The sequence below is a fragment of the Salmo trutta genome, chromosome 7 (assembly GCF_901001165.1).
Source record: "Salmo trutta chromosome 7, fSalTru1.1, whole genome shotgun sequence".
NCBI classification, from domain to species: Eukaryota; Metazoa; Chordata; class Actinopteri; order Salmoniformes; family Salmonidae; genus Salmo; species Salmo trutta.
In genome coordinates, this window is record NC_042963.1 from 47817160 (window position 1) to 47833725 (window position 16566).

Below are 16566 nucleotides of genomic sequence, written 5' to 3' on the forward strand. Positions count from 1 at the left end.
GGGGGCGCAGCAGGTAGGGCAGCCTGTAAGGGGACGCAGCAGGTAGGGCAGCCTGTAAGGGGACGCAGCAGGTAGGGCAGCCTGTAAGGGGACGCAGCAGGTAGGGCAGCCTGTAAAGGGGCGCAGCAGGTAGGGCAGCCTGTAAGGGGGCGCAGCAGGTAGGGCAGCCTGTAAAGGGGCGCAGCAGGTAGGGCAGCCTGTAAGGGGGCCAGCAGGTAGGGCAGCCTGTAAGGGGGCGCAGCAGGTAGGGCAGCCTGTAAGGGGGCCAGCAGGTAGGGCAGCCTGTAAGGGGGCGCAGCAGGTAGGGCAGCCTGTAAGGGGGCGCAGCAGGTAGGGCAGCCTGTAAGGGGGCGCAGCAGGTAGGGCAGCCTGTAAGGGGGCGCAGCAGGTAGGGCAGCCTGTAAGGGGGCGCAGCAGGTAGGGCAGCCTGTAAGGGGGCGCAGCAGGTAGGGCAGCCTGTAAGGGGGCCAGCAGGTAGGGCAGCCTGTAAGGGGGCGCAGCAGGTAGGGCAGCCTGTAAGGGGGCGCAGCAGGTAGGGCAGCCTGTAAGGGGGCGCAGCAGGTAGGGCAGCCTGTAAGGGGGCGCAGCAGGTAGGGCAGCCTGTAAGGGGGCGCAGCAGGTAGGGCAGCCTGTAAGGGGGCGCAGCAGGTAGGGCAGCCTGTAAGGGGGCGCAGCAGGTAGTGCAGCCTGTAAGGGGGCGCAGCAGGTAGGGCAGCCTGTAAGGGGGCGCAGCAGGTAGGGCAGCCTGTAAGGGGGCGCAGCAGGTAGGGCAGCCTGTAAGGGGGCGCAGCAGGTAGGGCAGCCTGTAAGGGGGCGCAGCAGGTAGGGCAGCCTGTAAGGGGGCGCAGCAGGTAGGGCAGGGCAGCCTGTAAGGGGGCCAGCAGGTAGGGCAGCCTGTAAGGGGGCCAGCAGGTAGGGCAGCCTGTAAGGGGGCCAGCAGGTAGGGCAGCCTGTAAGGGGGCGCAGCAGGTAGGGCAGCCTGTAAGGGGGCGCAGCAGGTAGGGCAGCCTGTAAGGGGGCGCAGCAGGTAGGGCAGCCTGTAAGGGGGCGCAGCAGGTAGGGCAGCCTGTAAGGGGGCGCAGCAGGTAGGGCAGCCTGTAAGGGGGCCAGCAGGTAGGGCAGCCTGTAAGGGGGCGCAGCAGGTAGGGCAGCCTGTAAGGGGGCGCAGCAGGTAGGGCAGCCTGTAAGGGGGCCAGCAGGTAGGGCAGCCTGTAAGGGGGCGCAGCAGGTAGGGCAGCCTGTAAGGGGGCCAGCAGGTAGGGCAGCCTGTAAGGGGGCGCAGCAGGTAGGGCAGCCTGTAAGGGGGCGCAGCAGGTAGGGCAGCCTGTAAGGGGGCGCAGCAGGTAGGGCAGCCTGTAAGGGGGCGCAGCAGGTAGGGCAGCCGGTAAACATGATAAACAAAAACAAACAAACTATCAAAGGAGTTAAAGCATGCATGATGAAGTGAGGAGGGCATTTGTTTATGAAAACCAAAACATCTTTATGGCTGTGTCCGAAATGCCACCCTAATTATTATATAGTGCACTACTATGGGCTACTACCCTATGGGCCCTGGTCAAAAGTAGTGCAAGGGGCCTTGCCTGCTGATATAGGGAATAGGGTGCCATTTGGGACGCATGACATCTGTGATTCAGGAGCTGTAAACTAGCTCTACAAAAAAGTAGTCCTGCACTGCGGTAAATAACAAGGTTAATCACCGCTTAATATGCGCTCAATCTCCTCCAGTCTCTTCAAGGCAGCCGCCCGTTTCTTTTCTATGTCTTTAATCTCTTTTGTGGATTTGCTCTTAGTCCGCTGCTGCTTATCAGCCTGGCCGTCATCCAGAAGCTCTGATTGGCTGTTGCCGCCACCGCTGAGGCTTTCTGCCGAGGAGGATTTCCGCACATTCTTCTTACTCCCGGCCCCAGCGCTGCCAGTGGCTCCCCTCCCTTCCTCCTCTTCCTTTCCTCCTCCCCCCTTCTTTTCCTCCTTCATGGATGGCGTAGCTACGCCCTCTGCTGACGCTGGGCTCAGCGGCTGCCCTGCCACGGACATGGCGGCCATCTTACTGCGCACGATGCCCAGGTGGCGACGCACATACTCCTCATGGGGCGCCAGGGCCAGCGTTTCCTCCAGGCAGCGCTCCGCTCTCGGCAGGTCTCGCTCCTCAAAGTAGACCACACACAGGTTGTGTTTCCCCTGCACGTTGGTGGGGTCCATACGGAGGATCCTCTGGAAGCAGACCTTGGCCCCCTGGGTGTCCTTCTTGTGGTTCATCAGGATATCCCCCTTGAGAATCAAACCTTTAACATGCTCTGGATGGTGGCGCAGCAGCTCATCTAATACAGGCAGGGCATCCAGCTCCCGTCGGGACTGCGAGTAGAGCAGGGCCAGGTTGAAGAGGGCGCTACGGAAGCCTGTCTGTAGACGGATGGCCTCCCTCATCCAGCGCTCGGCCGCAGTGTTCTCGTTGGCGTCCATGGCCAGCATGCCCAGGTTGAAGTAGCCGTTGGCGTCATCTGGCTCCTCCTGGACGTAGGTTAGGAAACGACGATTGGCCTCCGGACGGAACCTGGGCTCACCTGGAGAGCACACACAGATGGTGCGCGCGCACACACACACACACACACACACACACACACACACACACACACACACACACACACACACACACACACACATACACACAGGATTATCAGTTAGTTAGGGTATAACAGTAATTGTTTATTTAGCTGGAGGTAGGTGTGATTTGTTAATAAAGGTGTTCCAATGGTTAGTAGTTAAAGGTGGGACACACTCATCCAGCACATCACAATATTTTTGACAGTATTTTATGTATTTGAAGAATAAAAGTTGTTCATAAGTAGTGCATGACCCTTAGGGTGGGAACAAATACATTGTAAGTGGTTTTAATGGGGTTTTCGCTCTTCTGATTGTTTTATACTGTTTAATCAAACTTTAACCAAAAATAAGTTTCTGCATTTATCTATCTCTGCATTTCCTTCACTCATTCGTTATCATTTCCACACTGTAAAACCTGTTTTGTCGTCGTTGTGGCGGGGGGGGGGGGGATACACACGACTGTGATTACAATCGATGAGAATTCTCTTGGTAGATAATATGGCCGGCATTTGATTGTAAGGAATTCCAGGTCAGGTGAACAACAGGACTTGAGTTCCTGTATGTTATTATGATCACACCACGACTTGTTAATCATAAGGCATTCACCCCCGCCCTTCTTCTTACCAGAGAGATGTTTGTTTCTGTCGGCGCGATGCATGAAGAAACCAGGTGGCTGTACCGACTCTGATAACGTATCCCGAGTGAGCCATGTTTCCGTTAAGCAGAGAATGTTGCAATCTCTGATGTCTCTCTGGAAGTCAACCCTTGCTCGGATTTCGTCTAACTTGTTGTCAAGAGACTGGACATTGGCAAGTAGTATACTCGGGAGCGCTGGGCGATGTGCCTGTCTACGGAGCCTGACCAGAAGACCACTCCGTCTGCCCCTTCTGCAGCGCCGTTGTTTTGGGTCGCCTGCTGGGATCTGATCCATTGTCCTGGGTGGTGGACCAAACAGAGGATCCGCTTCGGGAAAGTCATATTCCTGGTCATAATGTTGTTAAGTTGACGTTGCTCTTATATCCAATAGTTCCTCCCGGCTGTATGTAATAAGACTTAACACAGTTTATGCTGCCTGAGTTTCACATTTTATTACGTCACCCTATCGGGTGCATACAATACAGTTGAAAAGTTTGGGGTCACTTAGAAATGGCCTTGATTTTAAAAGAAAAGCAATTTTTTGTCCATTAAAATAACATCAAATTGATCAGAAATACAGTGTAGACATTGTTAATATTGTAAATGACTATTGTAGCTGGAAATAGCAGATTTTTTGCAGAATATCTACATATGCCATCAACCATCACTCCTGTACTCCAATGGCATGTTGTGTTAGCAAGTTAATGCAAGTTTATCATTTTAAAAGGCTAATTGATCATTAGAAAACCCTTTTGCAGTAATGTTAGCACAGCTGAAAACTGTTGTCCTGATTAAAGAAGCAATAAAACTGGCCTTTAGACTAGTTGAGTATCTGGAGGATCAGCATTTGTGGGTTTGATTACAGGCTCAAAATGGCCCTTTCTTCTGAAACTCGTCAGTCTATTCTTGTTCTGAGAAATGAAGGCTATTCCATGCGAGAAACTGCCAAGAAACTGGAGATCTCGTACAACGCTGTGTACTACTCCCTTCACAGAACTGCCCAAATGGTCTCTAACCAGAATAGAGAGGAGTGGGAGGCCCCGGTGCACAACTGAGCAAGAAGACATGTACATTAGTGTGTCTAGTTTGAGAAACAGACGCCTCACAAGTCCTCAACTGGCAGCTTCATTAGCCTGTTGGGGGTAGGGGGCAGTATTTACACGGCCGGATAAAAAACGTACCCGATTTAATCTGGTTACTACTCCTGCCCAGTAACTAGAATATGCATATAATTATTGGCTTTGGATAGAAAACACCCTAAAGTTTCTAAAACTGTTTGAATGGTGTCTGTGAGTATAACAGAACTCATATGGCAGGCAAAAACCTGAGAAGGTTTCATGCAGGAAGTGGCCTGTCTGACAAGGAGTCGTTCTTCTTGTTTATTGAAGAGTGAGGATCTTAGCTGTAACGTGACACTTCCTACGGCTTCCATAGGCTCTCAGAGCCCGGGAAAAAGCTGAACGATGATGAGGCAGCCTCTGGCTGAAACACATAATCGCCTTTGCCAAGTGGCCGATAAGAGGAGAAAGGAATTAGGCGCGTGCCCGATTCGACCCCGTGCTGTATTTTCCTTCGGCTGTTTACCTAATTGCAGATTCCCGGTCGGAATATTATCGCTTTTTTACGAGAAAAATGGCATAAAAATAGATTTTAAACAGCGGTTGACATGCTTCGAAGTACGGTAATGAAATATTTAGAAATCTTTTGTCACGAAATGCGCTGTGCGCGTGACCCTTATTTTCCATTGGGATAGTGTCTTGAACGCACAAACAAAACGTCGCTGTTGGAACATAACTATGGATTATTTTGGACCAAACCTACATTTGTTATTGAAGTAGAAGTCCTGGGAGTGCATTCTGACGAAGAACAGGAAAGGTAATCAAACTTTTCTAATAGTAAATCTGACTTTGGTGAGTGCTAAACTTGCTGGGTGTCTAAATAGCTAGCCCTGTGATGCCGGGCTATCTACTTAGAATATTGCAAAATGTGCTTTCACCGAAAAGCTATTTTAAAATCGGACATATCGAGTGCATAGAGGAGTTCTGTATCTATAATTCTTAAAATAATTGAACGTTTATCGTGAGTAATTTAGTAAATTGTTAGTAAATTCATCGGAAGTTTGCGGGGGGTATGCTAGTTCTGAACGTCACATGCTAATGTAAAAAGCTGGTTTTTGATATAAATATGAACTTGATTGAACAAAACATGCATGTATTGTATAACATAATGTCCTAGGTGTGTCATCTGATGAAGATCATCAAAGGTTAGTGCTGCATTTAGCTGTCTTCTGGGTTTTTGTGACATTATATGCTAGCTTGAAAAATGGGTGTCTGATTATTTCTGGCTGGGTACTCTGCTGACATAATCTAATGTTTTGCTTTCGTTGTAAAGCCTTTTTGAAATCGGATAGTGTGGTTAGATTAACGAGAGTCTTGTCTTTAAATAGCTGTAAAATAGTCATATGTTTGAGAAATTGAAGTAATAGCATTTCTAAGGTATTTGAAAATCGCGCCACAGGATTCAACTGGCTGTTACGTAGGTGGGACGATTTCTTCCCGCCTGCCCTAGAGAGGTTAAATAGTACCCGCAAAACACCAGTCTCAACGTCAACAGTGTCATGACTGTCCTGATCAGGTCAGGGTACAGGAGACCACCACCCTACAGATTATCTCCCAAACCCCCAACAGAGGAGGAGAGATCTAGGGGTCTGAAGATGTGGGGTTTTTATGACACCTCATGCCCATAATAAACTTAGGCCACAGAGAAATTCCTTTGTCCTATCAATGGAGAACTGGCCTCAGAACATTAAACATGCAATAAAGGGACTTTGGAACAATGGTTTCCGTCAGCCACAATGGTGGTTATGACGAAAAGTGGAATATTAAAATGTATGTAACTTTTGTATTTGTTTTTAAAGGTTAAGAGATGACGTTATTATGAAAACATTGTACCTTTAAGAGTTTTCCCAGTATATGCCTGATGTTTATACATTGTACGCTGTTTGGAAAATATCCAAATCAAACAGAATGTTTTGGTAAAGATGAAATGTGAAGTTAGTGTCTAAAATCGGATTTTTAGCCAAATCTAAGCCTTGCCCCCTTTACTTGGTCCGCCCAGAGAATTGCCCTAAAGGCGGTTACACCCACTTCTGACCCGAGGGTATAAGACAGGAGAGTGAAGAATTAACATAGGAGACTATGTTAATTCTAAAGGTTGAAGACGAAGAAATATTTTTCTACACGAGCTACGGACGAGTAGCTGTGTCTAAGCGGGTGAATTCAAGCCGAACCACCCAGCCTCCACTCTCCATTGAATCGTGGTATCGACCCCGTTCGGGCCGAAGCTGTGAGCTCTGAGCTACAGAGCTGTCTGTCCTCAGAAGACCCCTTTCAGATCAAGGGTGAGGGATCAGACCATTTAGCCAAGAAGGACACTGACATCGTGAGGACAACCAGAGAGTTGCGCCGGAGAAGTGCGTCATTTAGAAGCCTAAACGACCCACGCGGAGCTTCCCACCTGAGACCTCCAACACGTAATTACATCATTATATTCTGACCCATAAGAGCGGCAGTTCGGGGCAAGGCTAGTTAAATAAGCATGGCTGACAAATGAACCCAAATGTATATTTCTCTCGTGTACTTCCTTTATTTCTCTCTCTTTAAAATCCCCATTTTGGGTAACAAGCGCCATAGTGTGTTGGCCCGTTATACTAAGTCCTAATCAATAGCTAGACTGTGTTTTGTCTATGTGTATTTTTATCATCATTTTAGCTTGCTAGTAAATAAATAATCAACTAAGATTGGTGTGGTAAATTCAGTGGTAAAGCCCGGGTCATTGCAGATTCCCGGATTATACGACGTTCAGATTATTAGACTGTAGAGGAAATTGATTAATTTAGCGACTGTTGTAATCGATATTCTGATATCCTTTGAGTTAATTTGGGAAATAGAAACTCAATCAAAACAATGTTCCCATGGTGCCCCAGGTTAATGAGTTAATAATTGCTTGATTCATTGCTTAATTCATTTAATCACGTAATTATAAACCGTTAATCATTCGATGAGCAACAGTCGTCACATTAAACTAATACAACGTCACGACAACAGTGAAGAGCCAACTCCGGGATGCTGGCCTTCTAGGCAGAGTAGCAAAGAAAAAGCCAGACTGGCCAATAAAAAGAAAAGATTAAGATGGGCAAAAGAACACAGACACTGGACAAAGGAAGATTGGAAAAAAGCGTGATGGACAGACAAATTAAGTTTGAGGTGTTCGGATCACAAAGAACAACATTCGTGAGACGCAGACCAAATGAATAGATGCTGGAGGAGTGCTTGACGCCATCTGTCAAGCATGGTGGAGGCAATGTGATGGTCTGGGGGTGCTTTGGTGGTGGTAAAGTGGGAGATTTGTACAGTATAAAAGGGATCTTGAAGGAAGGCTATCACTCCATTTTGCAAAGCCATAGCATACCCTGTGGACGGCTCTTAATTGGAGCCAATTTCCTCCTACAACAGGACAATGACCCAAAGCACAGATCCAAACTATGCAAGAACTATTTAGGGAAGAAGCAGTCAGCTGGTAGTCTGTCTATAATGGAGTGGCCAGCACAGTCACCGGATCGCAACCTATTGAGCTGTTGTGGAGCAGCTTGACCGTATGGTACGTAAGAAGTGCCCATCAAGCCAATCCAACTTGTGGGAGGTGCTTCAGGAAGCATGGGGTGAAATCTCTTCAGATAACCTCAACAAATTGACAACTAGAATGCCAAAGGTCTGCAAGGCTGTAATTTCTGCAAATGGAGGATTCTTTGACAAAAGCAAAGTCTGAAGGACACAATTATTATTTAAATTAAAAATCATTATTTATAACCTTGGCAACGTCTTGACTATATTTCCTATTCATGTTGCAACTCATTTTATGTATGTTTTCATGGAAAACATGGACATTTCTAAGTGACCCAACATTTTTGAAGGGTAGTGTACATCTAAAGATTGTGCTAAGAGATTTGTTTTTTTATTAACTTATCGTATGTGCCCTGTGCCTTTGAACTATGCTGGGTGGCACTGCCTCTTACCAACAACTCCTTAGGGTGACAGGAAGCTTCTCTTGGCACCACATCAAAATCACACCTACAACTGAAGCAACAGTTGGGCATCAGATCATGCCATTGCGCAAACAAAATGCTGTATGTATTAAAGCTAACTTTGCTTTGACCTAGCTCAGTGCATTTAGCTAAATACTGAAGACACATTTCAGTTGAATGCATTCAGTTGTGCAGCTGACTAGGTATCCCCCTTTCCGTTCCTTTCCTAAATAGCTAGCCAGCGGTGATGGCCAGCGGTGATGGCCAGTCAAAGTGAGGTCACACTTGGTCTGAACTCCGACTTCGAACAAACCTAGGAGCTACAGGAGGACAAGCTCATTGTAATGGCTGGAATGCAACCAATGGAACATAGGAGAGATATGCGCAAACATGACAGATATGCCAAACCTGCAACTCCATATTTGGAAGTGCTTAGGTCACCTGATTTTTGGCAGGGATATGACAACAAGAAAAAGACAAGAAGTTCTCACACGTAGACAAGTTCTCACAAACAGTAACCACGGTATAAAGCGTTTTGTAGTAGAATAAAAAAAGTTGATCACATAAAAGTTGATACCATTGATGCTGTTGACCTGGATCACTGGTTGCTGAGGAAAAAAAGGGGTGAGTGTAACCGGTGTGAAATGGCTAGCTAGTTAGTGGTGCTCGCTAATAGCGTTTCAATCGGTGACGTCACCCGCTCTGAGACCTTGAAGTAGGTGTTTCCCTTGCTCTGCAAGGGCCGCAGCTTTTGTGGAGCGATGGGTAACGATGCTTCGAGGGTGACTTGTCAATGTGTGCAGAAGGTCCATGGTTCAAGCTCAGGTTGGGACGAGGAGAGGGACGGAAGCAATACTGTTACAAAGTCTGATCCCATATCCTACACCTCCCTTCTACCTTTTGCATGCCTTTCCTGGGGAAATGGCTAGAGGCCTCAGGAATACTTATGTCTCCTTAATGTTCATCGTCTGTGCAACATGAGACAGCGGATGGATTATAATCACTTACAATGTATGACATATCCTTCACAATTTAGTGGTGCTATCACACTGGCCAGGTAATTCAAATATTTGGGTGATAAACGGGTGTACACCGCAATAGTGTTGCAAACATAGAGTAACCTAGGGCTAGGGTTTCGATTATTTATGTTGGACATACTATGGTTACACACAATTTTAAAATATTATGGTTACCATACTATAATTTCTGCCACCTTGAAAGGTAGGCTTCAACATGGACGAATGAGAGGCCGTCAGTGATTTATAGAAATTGCTTTCTATGGGTACAAACCTTTTTTCTACGACTACAAAATCGCTTTCTACAATGACAACTTTTTTTCTGTTCGAGAACTTCTTGTCTGAGCGTGAGAACTTGGTATTTTTTTGTAGTCAAATCCCTGACAAAAGTTACGTGACCTAAGTGCTTCCAAATATGGAGTTGCAGGTTTGCGCATATCTCTCCTATGTGCAAATCTTTATGGCAGTCATTTTACTTAAGGCCCTCGATTTACAAATACAAATCAAAAGGTGTTTGTTGGTGGAAAGTGATTTCCATTTGTGGATTGGTGATTTCCATTTGTGGAAAGTGATTTATATTTGTGGATTGGTGATTTACATTTGCGAATACATTTGGCATGATATTGATCCCATATATTCGGGCTTCCCTGAGATCAGAAGGGCCGCACTTAATATTGATTATATTTAATCGCCGTCAATTTCCTCTATCCATCACTTTTAGAACTTTCTTTTGACTGTTAGCAAGTTAGGCAGAGTAAAGAGAGTATAAATGTAGGTTCATTATCATTTCTACACAGGTTCGATTTGGTTTTAGTAACTTCAATGTCGATTGAGCTAATGTTTACCCGAGAAAAAAATGAAAAAAATTACACACTCCCCTACGTATTTATTTGGACAGTGAAGCTAAAACTTTCAAATGTTTAATATGAGGTGACAGTACAGAATGGCTCCATTTATTTGAGGGTATTGTCTGTTCAGAAATGAAAGCACTTTAAGTATCTAGTACCCCCATTTGAAGGTGTCACAAGTATTTGGACAAAAAATGTATTACATATAGTGTTTGGTCCCATATTCCTATCACACAATGACTACATCAAGCTTGTGACTACAAACTTGTTGGATGCCTTTGCAGTTTGTTTTGGTTGTGTTTAGGATTATGTTGTGCCCAATATAAATGAATGGTAAATAATGCATTGTGTCAATTAGGAGTCACCTTTATTGTAAATAAGAATATGACCTGTTTCTCAAAACCTCTACAGTAATGTGGGTGCTACAATGAATCCAGATAATCATGAATGGATCCCGGAGCAAAAACCCTGTGCTATCCTAGAGCACAAATACAAGACATTACAAGGCCGCTTCCCACTTTTCTACGACAGATGTCAGGAGCTGACACTGTCGTAGTCCATGTGGGGTCAAACGACATCAGGAGGGCTAGCTCGGAACTTCTGAAATTGGATTGTAAAGAACTGATTCTAGCACTAAGATTCCAAAAAGTGGCCAATTATTTCAGGTCTGATACCATCGTTGGGCCACGCGTATGAGATTCAGCAGGCTACTGACATTACACACCTGGCTAAAAGATTACTGTAACTCCGTTGGAATCACTTTTACAGATAACTTTCACACCTTTTGGAAACAGAAGATGCTCTACAGGAATGACGAAGTCCATCAAAATCATCTTGGCTCCTGGACTCATTTCAAGGCTGCGTTGAGACAGTTAATCCCTACCATTGTGTCGCTGAGTAGTCATAATGCTGCAGCAAATGCTCATTATCCAGGGGGCGTTGGCAGACAACGTAAGTAACTTAATTTATGTCCCACTAACTGCCCTGAATGCCTCTGTTAATCCTACAGCTATTATATGGAGTAATTATGTACCTATGAACCAGAGTTACAGTATACTGTTAGCACTGAGGCGGTGTGCCCTAGTAGGAAATTCACTGAGTGCAGCACACACTGCACAAATATAAACATGCGCATGTCTACTTCTGATGAGCTTCCCACTAAAGCAATAAAAACAATAAAACATCCTAGAAAAGTGATAAAAATTGCACACATTAACATACAGTACCAGTCAAACATTTGGGCACACACTCATTCAAGGGTTTTTATTTATTTGTACTATTTTCTACATTGTAGAAGTGAAAACATCAAAACAATGAAGTAACACATGGAATCATGTAGTAACAAAAAAAGTGTTAAACAAATCAAAATATAGTTTAGATTCTTCAAAGTAGCCACCCTTTGCCTTGATGACAGATGTGCACACTCTTGGCATTCTCTCAACCAGCTTCACCAGGAATGCTTTCCCAAAAGTCTTGAAGGAGTTCCCACATATGCTGAACACTTAGTGGCTGCTTTTCCTTCACTCTGCGGTCCAACTCATCCCAAACCATCTCAATTGAGTTGAGGTTGGGTGATTGTGGAGGCCAGGTCATCTGATGCAGCACTCCATCACTCTCCATCTTGGTCAAATAGCCCTTACACAGCCTGGAGGTGTGTTGAGTCATTGTCCTGTTGAAAAACAAATTATAGTCCCACTAAGCACAAACCAGATGGGACGGCGTATCACTGCAGAATGCTGTGGTAGCCATGCTGGTTAAGTGTGCCTTGAACTCTAAATAAATCACAGAAAGTGTCCGTAGCAAAGCACCCCCACACCATCACACCTCCTCCTCCATGCTTCACGGTGGGAACCACACATGCGGAGATCATCCGTTCACCTACTCTGCGTCTCACAAAGACGGTGGTTGGAACCAAAAATCGCATATTTGGACTCCTCAGAACGAAGGACAGATTTTCACCGGTCTAATGTACATTGCTAGTGTTTCTTGGCCAAGCAAGTCTCTTCTTCTTAATGGTGTCCTTTAGTAGTGGTTTCTTTGCAGCAATTTGACCATGAAGGCCTGATTCACGCACTCCTCTGAAAAGTTGATGTTGAGATGTGTTTGTTACTTGAACTCTGTGAAACATTTATTTGGGCTGCAACTTATCCTCTGCAGCAGAGGTAAGGCTGGGTCGTCCTTTCCTGTGGTGGTCCTCCTGAGAGCCAGTTTCATCATAGTGTTTGATGGTTTTTGCGAATGCACTTGAAGAAACTGTCAAAGTTCTTGAAATGTTCCGTATTGACTGACCTTTATGTCTTAAAGTAATGACGGACTGTCGTTTCTCTTTACTTATTTGAGCTGTTCTTGCCATGATATGGACTAGGTCTTTTACAAAAAAAGGGCAATCTTCTGTATACCACCCCTACCTTATCAAAACACAACTGAGTGGCTCAAACGCATTAAGAAGGAAAGAAATTCCCAAAATTAAGAAGGCACACCTGTTAATTGAAATGCATTCCAGGTGACTACCTCATGAAGCTCGTTATACAGGACTAAGATTGTATCCTACTACAACGGCTCTGACGCTCGTCGGATGTGGAAGGGCTTGAAAACTATTACTGACTACAAAAGGGAAAACCAGCTGCCCAGTGACGCGAGCCTACCAGACGAGCTAAATTGCTCGCTTTGAGGCAAGCAACACTGAAACATGCATGCGAGCACCTGTTCCAGATGACCGTGTGATCACTCTCTATGTAGCCGATGTGAGCAAGACCTTTAAACAGGTCAACATTCACAAAGCCGCGGGGCCAGACGAATTACCAAGACGTGTACTCAAAGCATGCGCGGACCAACAGGCAAGTGTCTTCACTGACATTTTCAGCCTCTCCCTGACCAAGTCTATAATACCTAAATGTTTCAAACAGACCACCATAGTCCCTGTGCCCAAGATAGCGAAGGTAACCTGCCTAAATGATTACCGCCTCTTAGCACTCACGTCGGTAGCCATGAAGTTCTTTGAAAGGCTGGTTATGGCTCACATCAACACCATCATGCCAGGAAACCTAGACCCACTCCAATTTGTAAACCGCCCCAAAAGATGAACAGATGACACAATCTCAAATCGCACTCCACACTGTCCTTTCCCAACTAGAAAAAAGAAACACCTATGTGAGAATGCTGTATATTGACTACAGCTCAGCGTTCAACACCATAGTGCCCACGAAGCTCATCACCAAGCTAAGCTTCCTGACATCCAGGAGAAAGGCCCCAAAAAATGTCAAAGACTCCAGTCACTCAAGTCAGACTGTTCTCCCTGCTACCGCATGGCAAGCGGTACCGGAGCGCCAAGTCTAGGACCAAAAGGCTCTTTAAAACTTCTTAAGGCTAGGGAGCAGTATTTTAACATCCGGATGAAAAGCGCGCCCAAAGTAAACTGCCAAAGTTTACCCAAAGTAAACTCAGGCCCAGAAGCTAGGATATGCATATTATTAGTAGATTTGGATAGGAAACACTCTGAAGTTTCGAAAACTGTTTGAATAATGTCTGTGAGTATAACAGAACTGATTTGGCAGGCGAAACCCCGAACACAATCCATCCAGGGAATTTTGTTTGAGGTCAATCTGTTTTCTATTAGTTTTCTATGGGAAGCCCTTTTTAATAGGAATATGGTTGCAGTTCCTATGGCTTCCACCAGATGTCAACAGTCTTTAGAAATTTGTTGATGTTTTTCTTTTGAAAAATGGCTAAGTAGTCCTGTTCTTTCCATGTGTCACTCAGAGGGACTCAAGTCTTCTGGTGCGTGCGACCTGGAACGCGCTTCACTTTGTTTTTGGTATTGAACACAGTATATCCCGTCTTAAATTGTATCGATTATTTACGTTTTAGGGTACCTAGGTTTGGATTAGGAAAGTTGTTTGGACCAAGTTTACAGGTAACTTATTAGATACTTTGTAGGCATGCTGGGCGAGTTGAAACCGGTGTATTTCTGAATCAAACACGCCAAATAAATTGACATTTTGGGGATATAAAGAGGGAATTTATCGAACAAAAGGACCATTTGTGATGTTTCTGGGACCTTTTGGAGTGCCAAGAGAAGAAGATCTTCAAAGGTAAGGCATGAATTATATGGTTATTTCTGACTTTTGTGCCGCACCTGGCTGGTTGAAATATGATTTTCACGTGTTTGTATGCGGGGTGCTGTCCTCAGATAATCTGGTCTGCTTTCGCCGTAAAGCCTTTTTGAAATCTGACACTGCGGCTGGATTAACAAGAAGTTAAACTGTATTTTGATGTATAACACTTGTATGTTTTATGAATTCTTATTATGAGTATTTCTGTTTTTGAATTTGGCACGCTGCAATTTCACTGGATGTTGTCAAATCAATCCCGTTAACGGGATTCGAGCGGGAATGGGGGTGAAGGGATCCCTAAGAGGTTTTAACAGCTTCTACCCCCAAACCATAAGACTGCTGAACAGCTAATAAAATGGCTACCCAGACTATTTCCATTGCCCCCCTCTTTTACGCTGCTGCTACTCTCTGTTTATTATCTTAGCATAGTCACTTTAACTATCTACATTTACATATTACCTCGACTAATCGGTGCCCCCGCGCATTGACTCTGTACCCGTACCCGCTGTATATAGCCTCACATTTACATTTAAGTCATTTAGCAGACGCTCTTATCCAGAGCGACTTACAAATTGGACTCACTATTGTTATTTTACTGTTGCTCTTTAATTATTTGTTACTTTTATTTTTCACACTTATTTTTCTTAACTGCATTGTTGGTTAAGGGCTTTGTAAGTAAGGATTTCACTGTTCGGTGCATGTGACAAATTCAATTTGACTTCATGGTTAACTAAACAAACAACCTTCCCCACTGCTAAAAGCCCTGACTGAGCCGGGGTCTTATGCACTAAGAGCGAAACGAAAGCAAACGGGCTGAAACAGGAGGTGGGACCACCTGAACCTGTCCAATAAGAAAGACTTGTTTTCATTTCTGTTACATAACATTTTGCTATGGTGCTTACTAATGAACACAACCCTGGGCTGATCAGCCTGAGTAGCTAAGTCACTCACCAGATTCCTGCATGAGCAGGGCAGAGTTGAAGAGTGCCAGTTTGTGGCGTGGGTTGAGCTCCAGGGCATGGTTAAAGTTCTTCAGGGCTTCTGAGGGCTCCTTCATCTCGATGTTGACGATAGCCAGGTTGTACCAGAGGTCAGCGTTGGTGCTGTCCAGCTCCAGGGCCCGCAGGTAGGCGTCCCTGGCCTCCAACGGCTTGTTCATCTTCAGCAGCAGCTCCCCTCTGGGTTTGGAGTTTGCACAGAAAGAAAGGAGAAATTAAGTCTCCATTTTGGTTCTGGAGGGTTGAAGCAGCAGGCGGTAGCATTTCTCAAGCCAAATCTAAGCTCACCTTCACGTCTGACTATTATATTGAATGAAAACAAATACTAAATAACAGTAATATCATCTACATCAACTCTGTATTGTCATGAGGTAGTCACTCTTACCTGTTCTTGATTATGGTGATACTATTTATCAAAGTGCAGCTGCCTCTACTCTTAAACCCCTGGATACTGTTTTTCATAGCACTCTTTGTTTTATCACAGGACACAGTTGTATTACTCATCACTGTATTCTTTACCAAAAGGTGGGCTGAACCTCTGAACTCAGATCACATCATGGCTCTCTTTTTGTTTACAAAGCCCTGCACCACAAGCTTCCGACTTACCTAACTTCAGTGTTAAGATTTAAAATGAGCCAGCCTTTAGTTTTCTTGCTCCACATGTTTGGAATGAGCTCCAAAATATATTTGTAATAGATGTGTTAGTGTCCCTAGGGCAGTTCAGGCAGCGGACAGAGGATTCTTATAATGAAGAATGTGTTTGTTTTAGTTGACTGTGTTTTGTGTATATTTATGTTTGTCTGTGCAATATACACTACCGGACAAAAGCTTTAGAACATTTACTCATTCAAGGGTTTTTCTTTATTTTTACTATGTTCTACATTGTAGAATAATAGTGAAGACATCAAACCTATGAAATAACACATATGGAATCATGTAGTAACCAAAAATGTGTTAAATCAAAATATATTATATATTTTAGATTCTTCAAAGTAGCCACCCTGTGCCTTGATGTCAGCTTTGCACACTCTTGGCATCATCTCAACCAGCTTCATGAGGTAGTCACCTGGAACGCATTTCAATTAACTTTTAAGAAGGCACACCTGTTAACTTGTGGAATTTCTTTCCGTCTTAATGTGTTTGAGCCAATCAATTGTGTTGTGACAAGGTAGGGGGATATACAGACTATAGCCCTATTTGGTAAAATACCTAGTCCATATTATGCCAAGAACAGCTCAAATAAGTAAAGAGAAAAGACAGTCCATCATTACT

General features: G+C 44.8%; 1 protein-coding gene across 1 annotated transcript in view; it reads right to left on the reverse strand.

Annotated features, from left to right (window-relative positions):
* Positions 1-1238: 1238 nt before the first annotated feature.
* Positions 1239-16566, reverse strand: part of tmtc3 (transmembrane O-mannosyltransferase targeting cadherins 3) — a 127711-nt gene continuing 112383 nt past the window's right edge. Inside the window, exons 13-14 of the mRNA XM_029759207.1 lie at positions 15248-15474; positions 1239-2561 (exon numbers count right to left, since the gene is read on the reverse strand). Coding sequence (XP_029615067.1) covers positions 1690-2561; positions 15248-15474 — 1099 coding nt within the window. The 3' untranslated portion in view covers positions 1239-1689. The remainder of the gene's footprint in view (positions 2562-15247; positions 15475-16566) is intronic.